The 17229-nt window shown below is 35.5% G+C and overlaps 2 protein-coding genes across 3 annotated transcripts in view; one reads left to right on the top strand and one right to left on the bottom strand.

Moving 5' to 3' along the window:
- The window catches only part of NBEAL1 (neurobeachin like 1), a 160620-nt gene that overhangs the window by 117848 nt on the left and 25543 nt on the right, over positions 1–17229 (bottom strand). For both annotated transcript variants that reach the window (XM_036023040.1, XM_036023039.1), the window contains exons 2-5: positions 17096–17187; positions 11721–11882; positions 3676–3757; positions 2995–3122 (exon numbers count right to left, since the gene is read on the bottom strand). In XM_036023040.1, the coding sequence (XP_035878933.1) occupies positions 2995–3122; positions 3676–3757; positions 11721–11882; positions 17096–17187 (464 nt within the window). The remainder of the gene's footprint in view (positions 1–2994; positions 3123–3675; positions 3758–11720; positions 11883–17095; positions 17188–17229) is intronic.
- Positions 13320–13853, top strand: LOC114493964 (transcription factor BTF3-like). Its single transcript, XM_036023046.1, has one exon. It carries the CDS (start codon positions 13387–13389, stop codon positions 13684–13686), a length of 300 nt encoding a protein of 99 aa, XP_035878939.1. The 5' UTR covers positions 13320–13386; the 3' UTR covers positions 13687–13853.

Raw genomic sequence — 17229 nt, forward strand, 5'->3', positions numbered from 1 at the left:
ACATACTTGGTTGCTCCACTATCATATATAATATTAGGGCCAAGTATCTTATATTTAACAGATGCCAATCCATATCAACAGGTTTCTGAGAGCACTGCAAAACGTTTGTCTGCGTCTGTTTTCTAAGTTCATGTCCCCGATCAATTTTTCTGATTTCTTTTTAGTGCTTACATCGTGCTTAGGATATAACTATTTTCTTAATTTTAAACTTTTTATCTGGACATAAGCTCAAACTCTTGCAAACATTTCAAGATAAAAATAATACAAAGAATGTCAAATATAGTTTACCCAAGTTCATTGTTAAAATGGTATCCCAAATGCTTTACCATCTGCTCACTCTCTCCCCACAAATACTGCACATATATTTATAAATATACATGTTCAAACATATAATATTTTTCAGAACATTTAAGGGGAAATTATAAATACTCTGGCCCTTAGTAAACACTTCCTAAGAACAGGAATATTTCCTTAAGTAAAAGCACAGTGTAGTGATTAAATTTCAGTACATTTAACATTAATAGTTATTATATCTACCATTCATAATCCAGTTTTGTCAACTAACCCAATAACGTCCGCTATAGCATGCCCCTAACCCAGACCCCAGTAAAGCTTCCTGTCCAGGGTCAGGTATTGCATTAACCTGTCATGTCTCTTTAGCTTCCTTTAATCTGAAACATTTCCACCACCTTTCTTTATGACACTTTTAAAGAACACTGTTCCCACCCTTTTTATTCATTAAAATGTTCTTCATTTTGGGTTTGCTTGATGTTTCCATATAATTAGATGTAGATTATGCAGCACTGGCTGGAATACTATATGAGCAATGATGTGTCCTCCTTTTACCTGTCACAGCTAGAGGCACAAAATGTCCATCTGCTTCTTATTGATATTAATTTTGATCATCTAGTTAACACACTATCAGTACTATACAAAATAATTATTAATTTTTCCTTTGCAACAAATTTGTAATCTGTGGGGGAAACATTTTAAAACCATGCAAAAATAAGTCCTTATCAAAACTTGTGTCATCCTGGAGGGAGTTTTGGATGAGATTAACCCTTAAACTGGTGAACTCTGGGTAAAGGAGATTGCCCTCCAGAAAGTGCCTCATCCAATCAGTTAAAAGCCTGAGTAAAGAAAAAGACTGGCCTCTCCACCAGTAAGCTGCCTTCTGACTTCATCTGCATCAACAAGTCTGGGTGTTCAGCCTGACTGCCTTTGGGCTGCCACTGGAACATCAGCTCTCTATCCACCAGCCTTCAGACTATAACCGCACCACTGACTTTCCTGGGGGGCACAAGCCCAACCCACATGAAAGATTTGGACTGCAATCCTCTATTATCACATGAGGCAGTGGCTTATGATAAACTCTTTCTAAACACACACCCCTAATGGATTTATTGCTATGGAGAACGCTAACTAATAAAGACAATTTCTCTCAAGGCATAAAGAAAAGTAAATGTATAAATAAGCAGATAGGATTACTATAATTATGAGCTGGAGTATGTGTTCATAGTATTCTACTTCTTCTTGCTTTAACTAAAGGATGTGTTATTTAAATAAAATATCACTATACAGATCATACAATTATTACCATGTAATCTATGTAAATGTTCTCTCTGTTATAAATTTTTCACCATCATCTAATGCTAGCTATTCAAAGTGTGGGTATACTACCCTAAAACCCTGAGAGTCTATGTAAACCAAACATTTAAGTAATGAAATCTTATAGGAAGTGGGAATTGTTTATAGGTGGGTCAGGTTAAAGTGAGTATGAAAATGAAAATACAGCAGATGTGGGACATTTGAAAAAGAGGTCTCACTGTGGATGATGATACAAATCTTATTCTGTGCCCACAGATTAAGAAGAGACATATGAGTTTAAAACTCTCTTCTTTGAGCTCTGTACTGGTAATTACGCTATCACCACTAACCTCCAAATCCATCATCCTATATTCTATCTGCTTTGTGATTCTGGGACAGGCACTCCGCAAACTCTATTTCTCTTTTCCCAGCCACTGTACTGTTGGTTTTGAAAATAGTGAGTACTAAATGGAGCCCAGAAGATTGACAGAGCAAAAAATGAATTGCTTCCTTATTCCTTATTTTTTACCAGCCAATAGTTCTGAACTGTAGCATTCGCAGTTGGTTCCTATCTTCAGGTTATTTCTGGCAATCTCAGAATTAGACTCTTTACAGCTACGCAGCAATACCCACACTGGCTAAGCAATACTCCTTCCTCAGAGGTCCAAGCCCCAGCACTGCAAAGGTTGAACATTCCACTTTAGGTAACTCCAGTCTCTTTCCTTTGTTCCCACAGCCCCAGGGAAGTAGCTGCTTTCACAAATCACTGTGTTTGTATTATATCAGTGTCCCCTATCCTTTTTAAGCTCTTCAATACCTATTAAACAATTTCCTTGTATTATACAGGGTTGAGCAAAAGCAGGTTTACAGTTGTTCATGACTAATTATAAAAAATACAATAAATATATTATTAAGTAAAAAAATAAGAAATAATTAAGAAATAAAAATAAACTCTGTTTCCCAGATTTACAACTGTAAACTTACTTTCGTCCCACCCTGTATTCTCTCTTTTTAAATAAAATTATAGTATTGTTTCTATTTTCCTGACTAGACCTTGACTGACACAAGCTCCACAAATAAAAAGAAATGGATAAAATATTGTTACAACTCATTTTCAAATTATGAAATATGGATTAAAAACAGAGACCTTTCCTCGAAAAAAATAACTGTGCTTTGAAATTTTCCTATCTGATCGTTAGCATTTAATTGCATTACAAATAAAAGTTCAGGGTAAATTGATTCTCTGGAAGTGGCTTTTATCACAAATTCATTACCTCTACCTCAGAGACAGAGATGGGGGTTGTCCTAAACACATCTTACCAATGGCTTTCAAAGAGGCTTGCTTTGAAGAACTGTATATATTATGACATTAAGGTTAAAATGAAAATTGTGATTTACAAGACATACCCTGATATTCTGTGTCTCCAATTCCGATATGGATCATATAAACTTTCACAAAATGCCAATGCATGGATCACAAATTCTTCGATAGATGTCTGATCTGCCAATTCCTTCTCTTTTTTTTTGCTTTTTAACTGAGAATAAAATTAATCATAAAATTATGTCTAGTTAAAATTAAATTGTACAATATCCTTACCTACATCATTAAAGAACTAAGTTTCATTCATCATCTAATAATATATTGTCTTTATTCAAGTAAAAGCCTAAGTTCCATTTGAATCTAAAGGTAGTCAATTAATTAGATGGACTGAATATAACCTCTCAAATTTTATTAATTTCCTAGAAAGGGTTTCCAATAAATAATCAAAGACAGTTCCAAAAAAAAAACTATGTGTTCAACAAGAGATGTTTGATGAGTAAATACATAAAATGACAAATTGTGTGATTTTAAAAAGTCATTTATAAAACATTTAAATTTTTTAATTAAAATAAAATATATTGTTTTCCTACTTTTAGATAATATGTATAAGATGCCCTAAATATATTATATCAATGATAATTTTAATTCTATTCTCTATTATTATGTCCTCTGAAAATATTTAACTTTACTAACTATACTACTGAAAAAAGTAAAACCTAGTTACTCTCAGTAAAGCAGCAAAAAAGAATATATTAATTCACACCTACTTGCTGGATATAAAGTGTTGTCATAGTGATGACATGATTAATGTAAGAACAAGTGCCAATTTCTTCCACATTAGATAGATTTCTGTGAGGAAAGAAATACATGTATATTTGTTACATGTGAATAGTGAGAAAAATGTATGCTCATGTAATTCAGGTTGAATTTTGAAAACATGTTGGCATATGCAATATAAACGCATTTATTAAAGCTTAAAATCAATAGTTACATAACTGCTTTCTCATTGAGACTGACTCATACCTCAAGCGGCATTTAACTACTATAAACAAATATTTAAGAAGTACATGCTGATTAACATTTATTATAGAAAAATTAGAAAAAGATTATGTAATAGAAACAAAAGAAGAAAAATATCACAAATATTCTTACAAGCCAAACATTAGCAACTACATACATTCTGAATTATTTTTCAGTGTTTTTTTTCCACTGCAGATTCTTAGTTTGGGTTTTGTACATATTATAGTCATTTTAACATGTGCAGTTTTATAGTTTTCACTTTGCTTTTTGAAATTATAATTACCTTTTTAGACTTGAGGGAATAGTACATTTCTTGTTTAAAGCAGTGGCTCAAGACTTCCGGTCAAGATGGAGGCATAGGTAAACAAGCCTTGCCTCCTTGTACAACTACAGCAAAAATTACAACTAGACTACAAAACAAATATCATCCAGAAACATCAGAAAATCGAGCTGTATGAAAGTCCAACAACCAAGAATTTAAAGAAAACCACATTCATCTTGGAGAAGCAGGAGGGGAAGAGGTGGGCAAGGAGGTGCAGAGAGATGTAGACCCATGGACAGGCACAAGAGAGGTGGAGAGTCACAGAGACACAAGTGGCACAGAAAGGCGCAGAGATGCAGGATAGGTGATACCACATCCAAGGGTGGTAAATAAAAACTGAGGGACACCTCAAGCATGAGGGATCCCAGCACCAGACCAGACCACCCAGCCCAGGGTTCCAGCACCAGGAAGATAAGTCCTCATTACTTTCTGCTGTAAAAACCAGTGGGGGTTGGGGTGGCAGAAAAAATGGTGGGATTCTCAGAAGACTCCTCAAAAAGAGCGAGCAATGGATTTAGGATTTACACAGACTCAGTCCTCAGGGATTCAGCACCAGGGCAATAGCTGGAAGGGCACCAATGGAATTTGGGGAGACAATGAAATAACTGGCAGCAGGGCAAGTGCTGGGAGACAGCTTCCTCCCAGGCAAAACTCCAGAGACCAGGTAGAGGCACTGTCCCCTCTCTGAGCCCTCTTCCACACAGAGCCACAGAGTGGTGACACAAGTTGCCCCACTCTGGCAATTACCTAAGGCTCCTCCCCATACATCTTATAGGTGCACTTTTCTATAATAAGCCATGCTACTAAGTCAGGGAGTCAAAGCATCTCTACCTAATACAGAGAAACACAGGGAGGCTGACAAAATGACAAGACAAAGAAATATGGTCCAAATGAAAGAAAGAACAAAACTCCAGAAAAAGATCTAAATAAAATGGAGATAAGCAACCTAGCAGCTGCAGAGTTCAAAACACTGGTTATCAGGATGCTCAAGGAACTCACTGAGTACTTCAACAGCATAAAAAAGACCCAGTTAAAAATGAAGGTTATATTAAGTGAAATAATGAAAAATCTACAGGGAACCAACAGTGGAAGGGATGAAACCAAAAATCAAATCAACGACTTGGAACATGAGGAAGGAAAAAAAACATTCATCAGAACAGCAAGAAGAAAAAAAGAATTAAAAAAAAATAAGGACAGGCTTAAGGAGCCTCTGGTACATCTTCAAATGTATCAACATTCAAATCATAGGGGTGCCAGAAGAGGAGGAAGAGCAAGAATTTGACAATTTATTTGATAAAATAATGAAAGAAAACTTCTCTAATTTGGTGAAGGAAATACACAAATAAGTCCAGGAAGCACAGAGAGTCCCAAAGAAGATGGACCCAAAGAGGACCACACCAAAACACATCATAATGAAGATGCCAAAAGTTAATTAAAGAGAGAATCTTAACACCAGCAAGAGAAAAACAGAGTGTTTTATCTACAAAGGAGTTCCCAAAATACTGTCAGCTGATTTCTCAAAACAAATTCTGCAGGCAAGAAGGGACTGGCAAGAAGTATTCAAAGTGATGAAAAGCAAGGACCTACAAACTAGATTACTCTATGTAGCAAAGCTACCATTTAGAATGGAAGGGTAAATAAAATGATTCCCAGACAAGGCAGAAGTAAAGGAGTTCATCATTGCCAAGCCATTATTATAGGAAATGTAAAGGGACTTACCTAAGAAAAGGATCAAAACTATGAACATGAAAATGGCAATAAATTCACAACTATCAAAAACCGAACCTAAAAAACAAACTAAGCAAACACCAACAGGAAGAGAATCATAGATATAGAGATCATTTGGAGGGTTATCAGCTGGGGGAAAGGGGAAGAATGGGGAAAAAGGTTTAGGGATTAAGAAGCACAAAATGGTAGGTACAAACTAGATGGGGATGGATGATAAGAACAGTATAGGAAATGGAGAGGCCAAAGAACTTATATGCGTGAGCCATGGACTAAGGAGGGGATTGCTGGAGGGAATAGGGGTATCATATGGAGAGAGACAAAGGGGGAAAAATTGGGACAACTGTTAACAGATCAATAAAATACAGTTTAAAAATTTTAAAAAATAAGGCTGTAGGTTGATAATGCTTGGTAATTAATTAATATATGGCCCTCATTTTTATTCCATTTTTAATGACTAAGGTAAGACACAGAAAATGCTAACATTTCCTGTATCTAACATCACCACTCTTTTTCTTGGTATAACAAAACAAACTCTTAATTTTCTGTTCTGAGACACTGTGACATTGAAAAATATCTTGTATCTTAAAATCCAGCATATGTTAAACAATCAGAAAAAAACTGAATTAACAGATTTCTTAATATAAGAAGTCAGACTAGTATGACATCTTGGAGAAAGCAGAGTAAAGGAGAGGTAAAATTCAAAGACCGCACAGGATCCTGGGAACATGGTGAAGTAGAAAGCACCAGGAATCTGTCTCCACATCTAGAAAACTGCACTTGTAGAATTGGTCTGCTATAACTATTTGGAACTCTAGAGTCTACTCAAGGTTCATAACATTCAGAGGAAGACTTGTACAGTAAATTGCAGTTAATGTTGGTTAATTTTGGTCAACTTTAGCTAACAGCAGAGGTAGTAATTACCCAGCCCCCAACCCAGCCATGAGAGAGGCAGCTATGCAAACATTCCTGGAACAACTTGCTAACAGCTTAAAAGAACCAGCATGGGCAAAAAGGACCTTATCCTCCAAATATCAGGGGGTTGTGCTCTTTCATTTATTGCTGGTGCAGACAAAGAGGCGGGGCAGCCATTGTTGTTACACCTCTACCTACTGTTGCAAGTCCCTCTCCCTCTGCTGAAGTAAATTCTAGGGAATTTAAAGGGTCACCATGGAAACGATCTCAACATAATAAAAGCCATATATGAAAAATTCACAGCAAACATCATACTCAATGGTGAAGACTGAAAGTTTTTCCTCTAAGGACAGGAATAAGGCAAGGATGGTCACTTTTACCCCTTCTATTCAACATGGTTCTATTCAACCTAGAGCTTCCCCAGTAGGAAAGTTCTAGCCAAAACACTTAGGCAAAAAAAAAAAAGGAAGAAAGAAAGGGAGGGAGGAAGTAAAAAGCATCCAAATTGGAAAGGAAGAAGTAAAATTATCTGTTTGCAAATTACATAATCATATTATAGGTAGAAAACTCTAAAAATTGACACACACACACACACCCCAAAAACTATTAGAACTAGTAGGTGTAATCAGGACAACTGTAACAGCATAATCAATAAAATATAGTTATCTGGTGAAGGAGAAAAGCCTCTACAAGACTTCAATAATGGGAGAGTAGGACCAATCTTCCCTCTAAAAACAAGATGGACAAAACTTTTTAAAAAAATACATAGATTTAAAGGTATCAAAAAACTAACAAGGCAGTGAAAAATTACAATGCCAAGATGCTGAAAAAGTTAACCCATAAAGATAAGACACTGTATTTAGGTCTATTTTTGCCCCCATGATTTCCGCCTTTTCAGACAGAAGTAGATGACATAATGAAAAGCTGATGAGTGGTTTTCAGAGTCCCACAGTGCTGAAAGAAGATAAATACTAGAATCCAGAACCCAAAAAGGATACTATCTAAGGCTTTGGTTTGAGATCTCAAAACAACACTGAAGAAGGGTGAATAAGAAAATGGACCAGCATTCATAGAGACTGAAGTCCAAATCTCAATCACTCACTGTACTGGGTGATCTGAGTGTTCCAAAAGCTAACGCAAGTCATCTCTGAAGAGAGGTAGTATCATCTTTGGCCTGAAATTATCTCTACAATTTTTCTAAAGCAATGCAAAGCACTTAGTCAAAAATAACTATTCAGCTCAGAAGGCAACACAAGTCTGAAGATCAAAATAAATAATACAGAAAAAGTTAAGCAAAACTCAAAAAAGTAAAAAAAAAAAAAGGCCAGACATAAAAGAATAAAATTTATTTAATCAATTCCATTTACATAAAGTTAAAAATCAGACAAAATTAATCTATAGTATTAAATGTCATAACAATAGCTAACTTTGGAGAGTGGTGAGGGGTAGCATTAAGAGAGGGCATAGAATGGGCTTCTGAGGTACCAATAATGTCCTATTTTGTGACCTTGAGTGGTGATGAGTGTATTCAATTTATAATTTATTTAGCTGTACCTTTGTGATCTGACCACTTCATGCATGTTATATGTCAATAAGAAATAGTTCCATACCAAGGCTAAGAAACTTAAAGCAGTTTGCCCTGAATTCAGGCAATAAGTGAATTTCTGTAATGAATTTAAAGACAATAAAACTGATGAAAAACTAGTCTATTTTCTTTAGTATCACCAAGTGTCAGTGACTACCAGCTACTGAACATTAAATTTATCATCAGAGATCTCCTACCAAAAAAAAACAAACAAAAAATGTGTTGAAAATTCTAGTGCGTCCCCTCTATTACCAAGAGCTAAATATATTAGATTTAAAACAGTTACTTATCTACAGGATTTTTGAATTCAATAATTGTACTAGGAACTAGGAGGGGTGAAAATGGGAAGGAGGTGGGGAGGGATGGATGGGTGGGCTGGGATGGGAGTAAAGGACAGAAAACTGTACTTGAACAACTATTAAAGTAAAATAAAAAAAATAATTGTACTAGGTAGTTAACAGGAGAAAATATAGCAAATCCACTATTACAGTGGCCAACATGTGTATTACCACCTGAGTAAATTCTTTTCCCTCAATCCTTATCATTTTTGTAGTGTCTTTTCTCAATGTTAAAGACAAAAAAAAGCACAAAATCAGAAACATGTCTAAGGTTCTTATAGAACCTAAATCAGGGGAGAAATGTTTTAACAATTTTTGCTTAACCTTTCTATGATCTCGACAATCAAAGGCACAATTAAGTGAAATGAACAGTTAAGGAACAATTAAGTAAAATGTAAATAATAAGTAAATTAACTTTTTATTCGTCTATTAATTACTATAAAATATTTATGAAATAAATAGTATATACAACAGGAAATGCCTTCAAACAAACAAATTTTTAAGAACAGACACACAGATCAATGAAACAGAATAGAGAACGTAGAAATAAATGTCCTTATGGTCAACTGATATTTGACAAAGAAGGCAAGAGCATACAATGGAATAAAGACAGTCTCTTCAATAAATGTTGTTGGGAGAACTGGACTGGTACATGCAAAAAAATGAAACCAGCCCACCATCTAACACCATACACCAGAATAAACTCAAAATGGATAAAAGACTTAAATGTAAGTCGTGATACCATAAAAATCCTAGAGGAAAATATAGGTGGTAAAATTTCAGATATCTGGCATAGCAATATTTTTGCAAATACATCCTATAGTGCAAGGGGAATAAAAGAAAAAATAAACAAATGGGACTACATCAAATTAAAAAGCTTCTGCATGGCTAAAGAAACCATCATCAAACTAAAAGGGAACTGACTGCATGAAAGAACATATCTGCGGATGACACACTGGACAAGGGTTTAATCTCCAAAATATATAAAGAGTTTCTACGACTCAACACCAGGAAAACAAACAATCCAATTAAAAAATGGGCAAAGGATATCAATAGAAACTTCTCCAGAGAAGACATACAGAGGACCCAAAGACATATGAAAGGATGCTCAACATCACTAGTCATCAGAGAGATGCAGATTAAAACCACAATGAGATACGACCTCACACCTGCCAAAATGGCTATTATTAATGGAACAACAAACAATAAGTGCTGGCAAGGATGTGGAGAAGAGAATTCTAGTGCGCTGTTGGTGTGAATGCAGAATAGTACAGCTATTGTGGAAAACAATACGGAATTTCCTCAAAAAAACTGAAAATGGAACTGCCTTTTGACCCAGTGATTCCACTCCTGGGAATATATCCTAAGAGTCCCAAAACACCAATTCAAAAGAATTTATGCACCTTTATGTCCATAGCAGCGCTATTTAAAATTGCCAAGATTTGGAACAACCTAAGTGCCCATCAGTAGATGAATGTATAAAAAAACTGTGGTACATCTATACAATGGAGTACTATGCAGCAAAAAGAAAGAATTCCCACCATTTGTGACAGCATGGATGGAAATGGAAACTATTATGCTAATTGAAATAAGCCAGGCAGTGAAAGACAAACACCATATGATCTCACTTATAAAAGGAATCTAATGAACAAAATAAACTAATAAGCAAAACAGAACCAGAGACATGGAAACATGGAACAGACTGACAGTGGCCAGAGAGGCAGGAGGAAGGGGATAATGGTGGAAAGAAGGGGAAGGGATCAAAGAACATGTATGAATGATCCATGGACATGGACAAGATGTGGGAACTGGCTGTGGGAGTGGTGGGTGGGCTGGGCAGAGGAAGACAAATAGGGAAAAACTGGGACAACTGTAGTAGAACTGTGCTACATTTACACAATGACTACGCAGCAGAAAGAAAGAAGGAGTTCCTACCTTTTGTGACAGCATGGATGGAACTGGAAACTATTATGCTAAGTGAAATAAACCAGTTGGTGAAAGATAAATACCATATGATCTCATTTATAAGAGAAATCTAATGAACAAAATAAACTACTGAGCAAAAGAGACCCAAAGATACACAACCATGGAACAGACTGACAGCTCTAAGAGGGGAGGGGGGAGGCAGAGAACATATATGAAAGGACCCATGGACATGGACAACGGTGTGGTGATTGACTATGGAAGTGGGGGGACAGGCTGGGTGGAGGGGGACAAAAGGGAGAAATTGGGACAACTATAATAGCATAAACAATAAAATATTTAAAAATTAAAATTAAAAAATAGATTTTTACGAGATATGTGATGGTCCAACAACAGTTCTTAAATTCTGATATGCATATTAATTTGGAGTTTGTGAAAAATCAAAATGCCCAAGTGCTTTTGTATCAGAAATTCTGTAAGTAAGGATGATCAAGCTCTGTATTTCTATAAAGTTTCCCAGTTGCCACTTAAGGATATCAAAATTTAAGTACCACAGACCTAATTATTTATAAATCTGGAAAATACAAGCTGTAGAATAATTATACTTTCTTGGTACAGTTGTAAAATAAAATATTAGAACAATGCATTTCAAATATGACAATGCACAATACTAAAAATGAATATGTGTCAACAGGTGAGTACCACACAGAAAATAGCAGTGCAATAAACTCTTGGTTAGGAAAACTCCTGCTGCTGTCTTTACTCTAAAGCAATTTTTAAAAAGTCCTGGCTGAATTTTTCTATAACTAGGTATAATAACTAAAAGGCTTCCCAATATAACAACAAAAAACAAACCTACTGCAAAAGGTGCACTCATTCTTTAACACTCTATATGGAAAAAAATACCAGTAACAATCAATAAATGCATTACCAGTTTGGTAATACTTACTTAAAACAAATAACTAGTTTATTTGTACCAGATACCTGCAAAGAATAATGAAGAATTTGACAAGCAAAATTGATAAGGCTTGCTGTTGTTCCTCTAACCCATCTGCCATTTTCTGAACACAGTGTAGTAGCTGGATCCTCAGAACCTGCAGGATATTGTCAGGAAGCAGAGATATTCCCGGAGGCACGTCATCTACCCTACAATACAAGGGGAACAAAATAAGAAGAGTGTTTAAATACAAGGAAGAAAATATTTCACACGTTAGAGGAATTGTATATTCAGCTCAAATCCTAAAAAAGCTTTTATTCCAGATATTCTGTGCCTTCTTCTCTGCAAGACACCACCAGATGACAAGTGACACTTTAGAAGATTTTTAGAGAGAAGAGGTTAGTCACTTCAGAGAAGGCTTATTGAAAAGAGAAAAAGACAGAAAGGCTTTTTATATTTTAAATTTTGCTATTTTTGGAGAAAATGTTTAGAACATAAATTAGTTCATTTTCTATTTAGAAATGTAACATATCTATGTACGTGTGCATACCATTTCTAAAAAAAAACAACAACTAGCAAATAGAAATAGGTATTGTTTAGTACCTATACTAAACAATATTCGCCTACCTGTAGGTTACCCAAGCCATGTGATCAGAAGAGGAGAGAAGATAATCAGCAAAGGAAAAGCAAAAAGATAAAGAGTTGAATGTAAAACCTCAAGTATGAGCATCAGTAGATTTTTTTAAGTAATATTTCAGTATTTTTCACAACTGGTTTCTGTGTAAGAAGATGATATTATTAGCCCTGGTCAGGCAGCTCAGCTGATTAGAGATTTGTCCTGATACGAAAAGGTTGTGGGTTCCATCCCTGAGCAGAAACCAACCAATGAATGCATGAATGGGTGGAACAGCAAATCAAGGTTTCTCTCTTTCTCCCTTCCTCTAAAAAAATAAATTTTTCAAAAAAAATTTTAAAAGATTATATTGTTCTCCAAGGGCAAAAGCCAACACGAGATGTGACTGGCTCCTCTGTGTGTCTCTTAAAATAAAAAGTCCCTAGATTCTAAGTCATAAGACCTACATACTAAATTCTACCTCTGTAACATGAAGCACTTCGTTTAATCTCTAAAGTTCCCTAGTCTATAAAACTACAGTGTCATCTGCCTTATTTCACAGGGCTCTGAAACCAGAAAGTCAATGTGCATTTTCAGCTTTGAAATATGTAAAAAACTCCAAAAAATGTAATATATTTTCCGTATTTTGTACAATGACTAAAGCCTAAGAATCTTTCATAAGTCACTTTTTTCCCTATCTCTATTCAGAAAAATGTCCAAATCCCAAAGGAGCACCCTAAAAATCTTCTACTGTTAAATAACTATTATACCTTGTAATTATCTGCCGACAATGCTTAGTATAAAGTATTACTATTCTTACACTGAATAAAAGGCTACTCTGTTCACTGTGGACAGAAAAATTTAAAGCACATTACTAGTAGTCACATAAAAATATATCATATTATTAGCCTCTTTCTGAATCACACTGCAATGTAAAGTGTTTTATAAAATAAACACCTGACTTTAATTAAATTACACAGAAAATAAATCACAGGGCACATTACCAAGATTATCAAATTCTATAACCATGGTACGAAAATACATGTTCCATTATAGTGAAGTTAGGGGTAAACAATATCTCTGGTATTGAAGAGGTAAATATGTTCACAAACCAAGGAACTGTGATCCACTTTAACAACCCTAAAGTTCAGGCATCTCTGGCAGTGAACCCTTTCACCATTACAGGCCACGCTGAGACAAAGCCGCTGACAGCAATGCTACCCAGCATCTTAAATCAGCTTCATGCAGACAGTCTGACTAGTTTAAGGAGACTCACTGAGGCTCTGCCCAAACAATCTGTGGAAGGAAAAGCACCACTTGCTACGGGAGAGGATGATGATGATGAAGTTCCAGATCTTGTGGAGAATTTTGATAAGGCTTCCAAGAATGAAGCAAACTAAATTGAGTCAACTTCTGAAGAGGATGAACTTGCAGAAGTTACTGGGAGCTACTGTTTTATATTATGACTGCTTTTACAAATTTTGTTTATGGATCTGATAAAATCTAGATCTCTAATATTTTTAAGCCCTAGCCCCTTAGACACTGCAGCTCTTTTCAATTTTTGCTTCTACACAAATTGTTTTTGTTTTTTTGTTTTGTTTTTTTGCAGCTAATTAAGCTAAAGAAGCCTGGGAATAAAGTTTGAAACTGAAGTTAAAAAAACAATAATAGTATGTCTGAGCATAGCTTCACTTGTAGCTGTGGAATCTTTCATTCTCTCTTATTTAGAGATGGTGCCAGAAAAGTCTCATTTTTATATATACATTTTTCTTGCCTGAAAGCTAAAATAGAGGTGATCAGAATAGCCAGAGTAACTTTAAAACAATATACAAAGATTTAAACATAACTTATTTTCAAGATTAAGCTGAACTTTTCCTTCTCGATTTTTCAAAAACATAAACAAGAAAGACAACATCATGTTTCTTAATATTCAATCCTAGTTACTTAAAGGATTAGTCCCTTTTATCTTTAGGTGTCTCATTCTCTATCTGTACATGCTTTTTACCTTACTAGACAGAAAAAGAAATAGCTTCAAAAAAAAAAAAAGAGAAACCTATGCTTGATTTTTTTTTTCTTAATCTCATTATAAAACTGGGGCTTGGTAAGAACATGATGTTTAGACAAAGTTAAAATTTTTAGCCATGTTCCTAATACGATGAGGATTTAAGAATATAGAAGCATTTTCCCACCTCTAGGACTTTATTGCCCAAAATTCTACATTCCTTTTTGCTGAAATTTCCCACATCTGTTCCAGAAATCTGTTTCAGTACCCTCTGTTTGGGTACTGAATGTCTATACTAAAGAGCTGATAATTGTCTCAGTCTATCACAGAAAGAAGTCCAGCTTAAATTTCAAGGCTTTAAGTCCTAGTAAAAACAATCCTTGCCTTGTGTTATAAATTCTCTAACTTGTAAATTCTATAAAGTCAGTTTACTTTAAATGATCACATGAGATTTTCTTATTTTTAAGGTTGACTAAATTAATTTCATACATCTTGGACACAGCATTCACTTGAAAAATTTAAAGTTTACTACTAGTAAAATCTAAATTTATCATTCAGTTTTCCGACAAAGACACGGAATACAATTTTAAATAAGCCAACAAAATCACAAATAAAGCAATGCTCTTGGCATGCTTTCACTTATTTTTAATACAGTAGTAGCAATATATGTATACATAATGTTTTTAGAAATGATGCCCCCCCAAAGAGACATTAATAATGAAAAGATGGTAACAAGTGCCGCTTAGTAAACCCCAACTATTCGAAGGCCCAAATCTTAACTCCGTAAAAATCTCTTAGGCTCATCAATTGAAATGAGCTGTAAATTATTTAAGAAATACTTCTAAAAACAAACTATAATAATACTTCATGAGTAGAAAATCAATAACATATAATCTTATTTTGAGTTAAAGACTTAATACTGTATAAACCTGTTACAAATACTCACAATCTAATTGAAGAACTCTGAAACTGTATTTATAAATAAATACTGCTGCTTTTGGAGCATAATCACATCCTTTCTTTAGTACAACGCACTGGTTAAAAGTTCTACTAAGTTCTTTCTCTAAATTATTACAATTACCTCTGAACTGGGCTTCTTGCCTGCATTCTCAACCCTTTTCAATCCAACCTCCAAATGTCACCAAAGCAACTTTAAAAACAACTTGATTATGACACTCATGGACAGAAAAGTCTGTACTAAAGACTTCCATAACAAACAAATCAAAGTTCATTAACAATGTACACTTGGCACTTCACCATCTGGCCTCCCACTTGATTCTCAAGATTCAACTCATCTGTGCCTACCCTCTTACTGCCTGCCTCCATCCCCAAACTGCAAATGCTTTCCTCCTCGAAGATTTCTCATCCTCCAGATAGTCTTTCTCATTCATCATCAAACACCACCCATTTCTCCCCTCCCCCTCAACACATCTCTCTAAATGGGGTTTCTTTTGTACCTAAAGTGTCTTATCATTTCTCCAGCTTTTTAACCCAGCCAACCTAACCTCTATTACCTGACCTACAAGTAGCAGATCTTCAAGATGGCTTGAGATACAACTTTATCTGAGAAGTGGATCTGGGAATTGTGAGAGTTGGGAAATGGTGGTAGGAAGAAGAATGGGAGAAAAAAGCCCTGGCTAGCATAGCTCAGTGGATTGAGCGTGGGCTGGGAACCAAAGTGTCCCAGGTTCGATTCCCAGCCAGGGTACATCCCTGGGTTGCAGGCCATAACCCCCAGCAACTGCACATTGATGTTTCTCTCTCTCTCTTCCCCTCCCTTCCCTCTCTAAAAATAAATATAAATAAATAAAATCTTTAAAAAAAAAAAAGAATGGAAGACTTGTAGACTTGTAGTTGCACTTTGCCGTAAGATTTGAATTGCCCCCCATTTACTGATGTTCAAATCTAGCTTTTAAAAATATAAATACTTCACCTCCTCTCAGATGTTCTTCTAAGGCCCTACTCTACAGCCAGAAATAAATGTAAGTTTCAACTCAAATGCCTGTGGTATAATAAAGAAATTTTATGCAAATGAAGTGGCTCATGGTGGGCCCTTAGACCGTTCTGAGAAGAGCTAGCCGTATCTGAAAGACCTCTCTTCCCCCCTACTTTCTGGGAAAGAGAACTTGGTGACTGAGTTCAACCATATGATCAATGAGGTAATAAAGACCCAATAAAACTCTGGACACTCAAAGCTTGGAGAGTTTCCTTATTGGAACACACTGTTTACAGGGAGGGCAACATGCCCTGACTCCATAGGGACAGAGTATGGAAGCCCTGCATCAAAACCTTTCCAGGCCCTGTCCTCAATGAATCCTTTATGATAAAACCATAACCACAAGTACAGTGCTTTCAGAGAGTTCTGTGAGTTGTTCTAGTAAATCGCTGCACCTGAGGAAGTTGTGAGAACTCCCAAATTTAGAGCTAGTTGGTAAGAAGCGTGCAAAGCTCCTAAGACTTGCAAACAGTGTTTGAAGTAAAGATTGTCTAATGCAGTACTTTGTCCTTAAGTTGCAGATTCTGGCACTAACTCCACATGGTGTCAGAACTGAAGTGAACTGCAGGCCACCTAGTTGCCAGGGGCTGACCAAAATGGAAAAGGGCCTTCCAGAAGTGAAGTCTAGTATCAGCAAAAAAAAGACTGCTGTGTTCAATTAGTAATATCTACCCTGAGAGCAGGGTTATATAATATAGAGTATCATTGTGTGTCACATAACTGCTATCCTTATATATGTCACCAATGAAGTCTTTGTGCCAAAAATTAACAAACTCACCCAACAGTAAGATTATTAAGTGTTTCTACATACCTGGTAGGCAGCTTTTCAAAGTCAACATCTAAGAATTGTTCATAGCTGGAAACAAAATTGTCCAACCATAGTTTCAGGTAATCTGGATCTTTCTGAAATAAAAACATTTGTGTATTAAGGCTATCTGTGAGGGA

Source organism: Phyllostomus discolor, chromosome 4 (genome assembly GCF_004126475.2).
Source record: "Phyllostomus discolor isolate MPI-MPIP mPhyDis1 chromosome 4, mPhyDis1.pri.v3, whole genome shotgun sequence".
Lineage (NCBI taxonomy): Eukaryota > Metazoa > Chordata > Mammalia > Chiroptera > Phyllostomidae > Phyllostomus > Phyllostomus discolor.

Excerpts from the sequence above, each read along its gene's own strand:
- LOC114493964 (XM_036023046.1), top strand. The coding sequence starts at position 13,387 with ATGTTCACAAACCAAGGAACTGTGATCCACTTTAACAACCCTAAAGTT.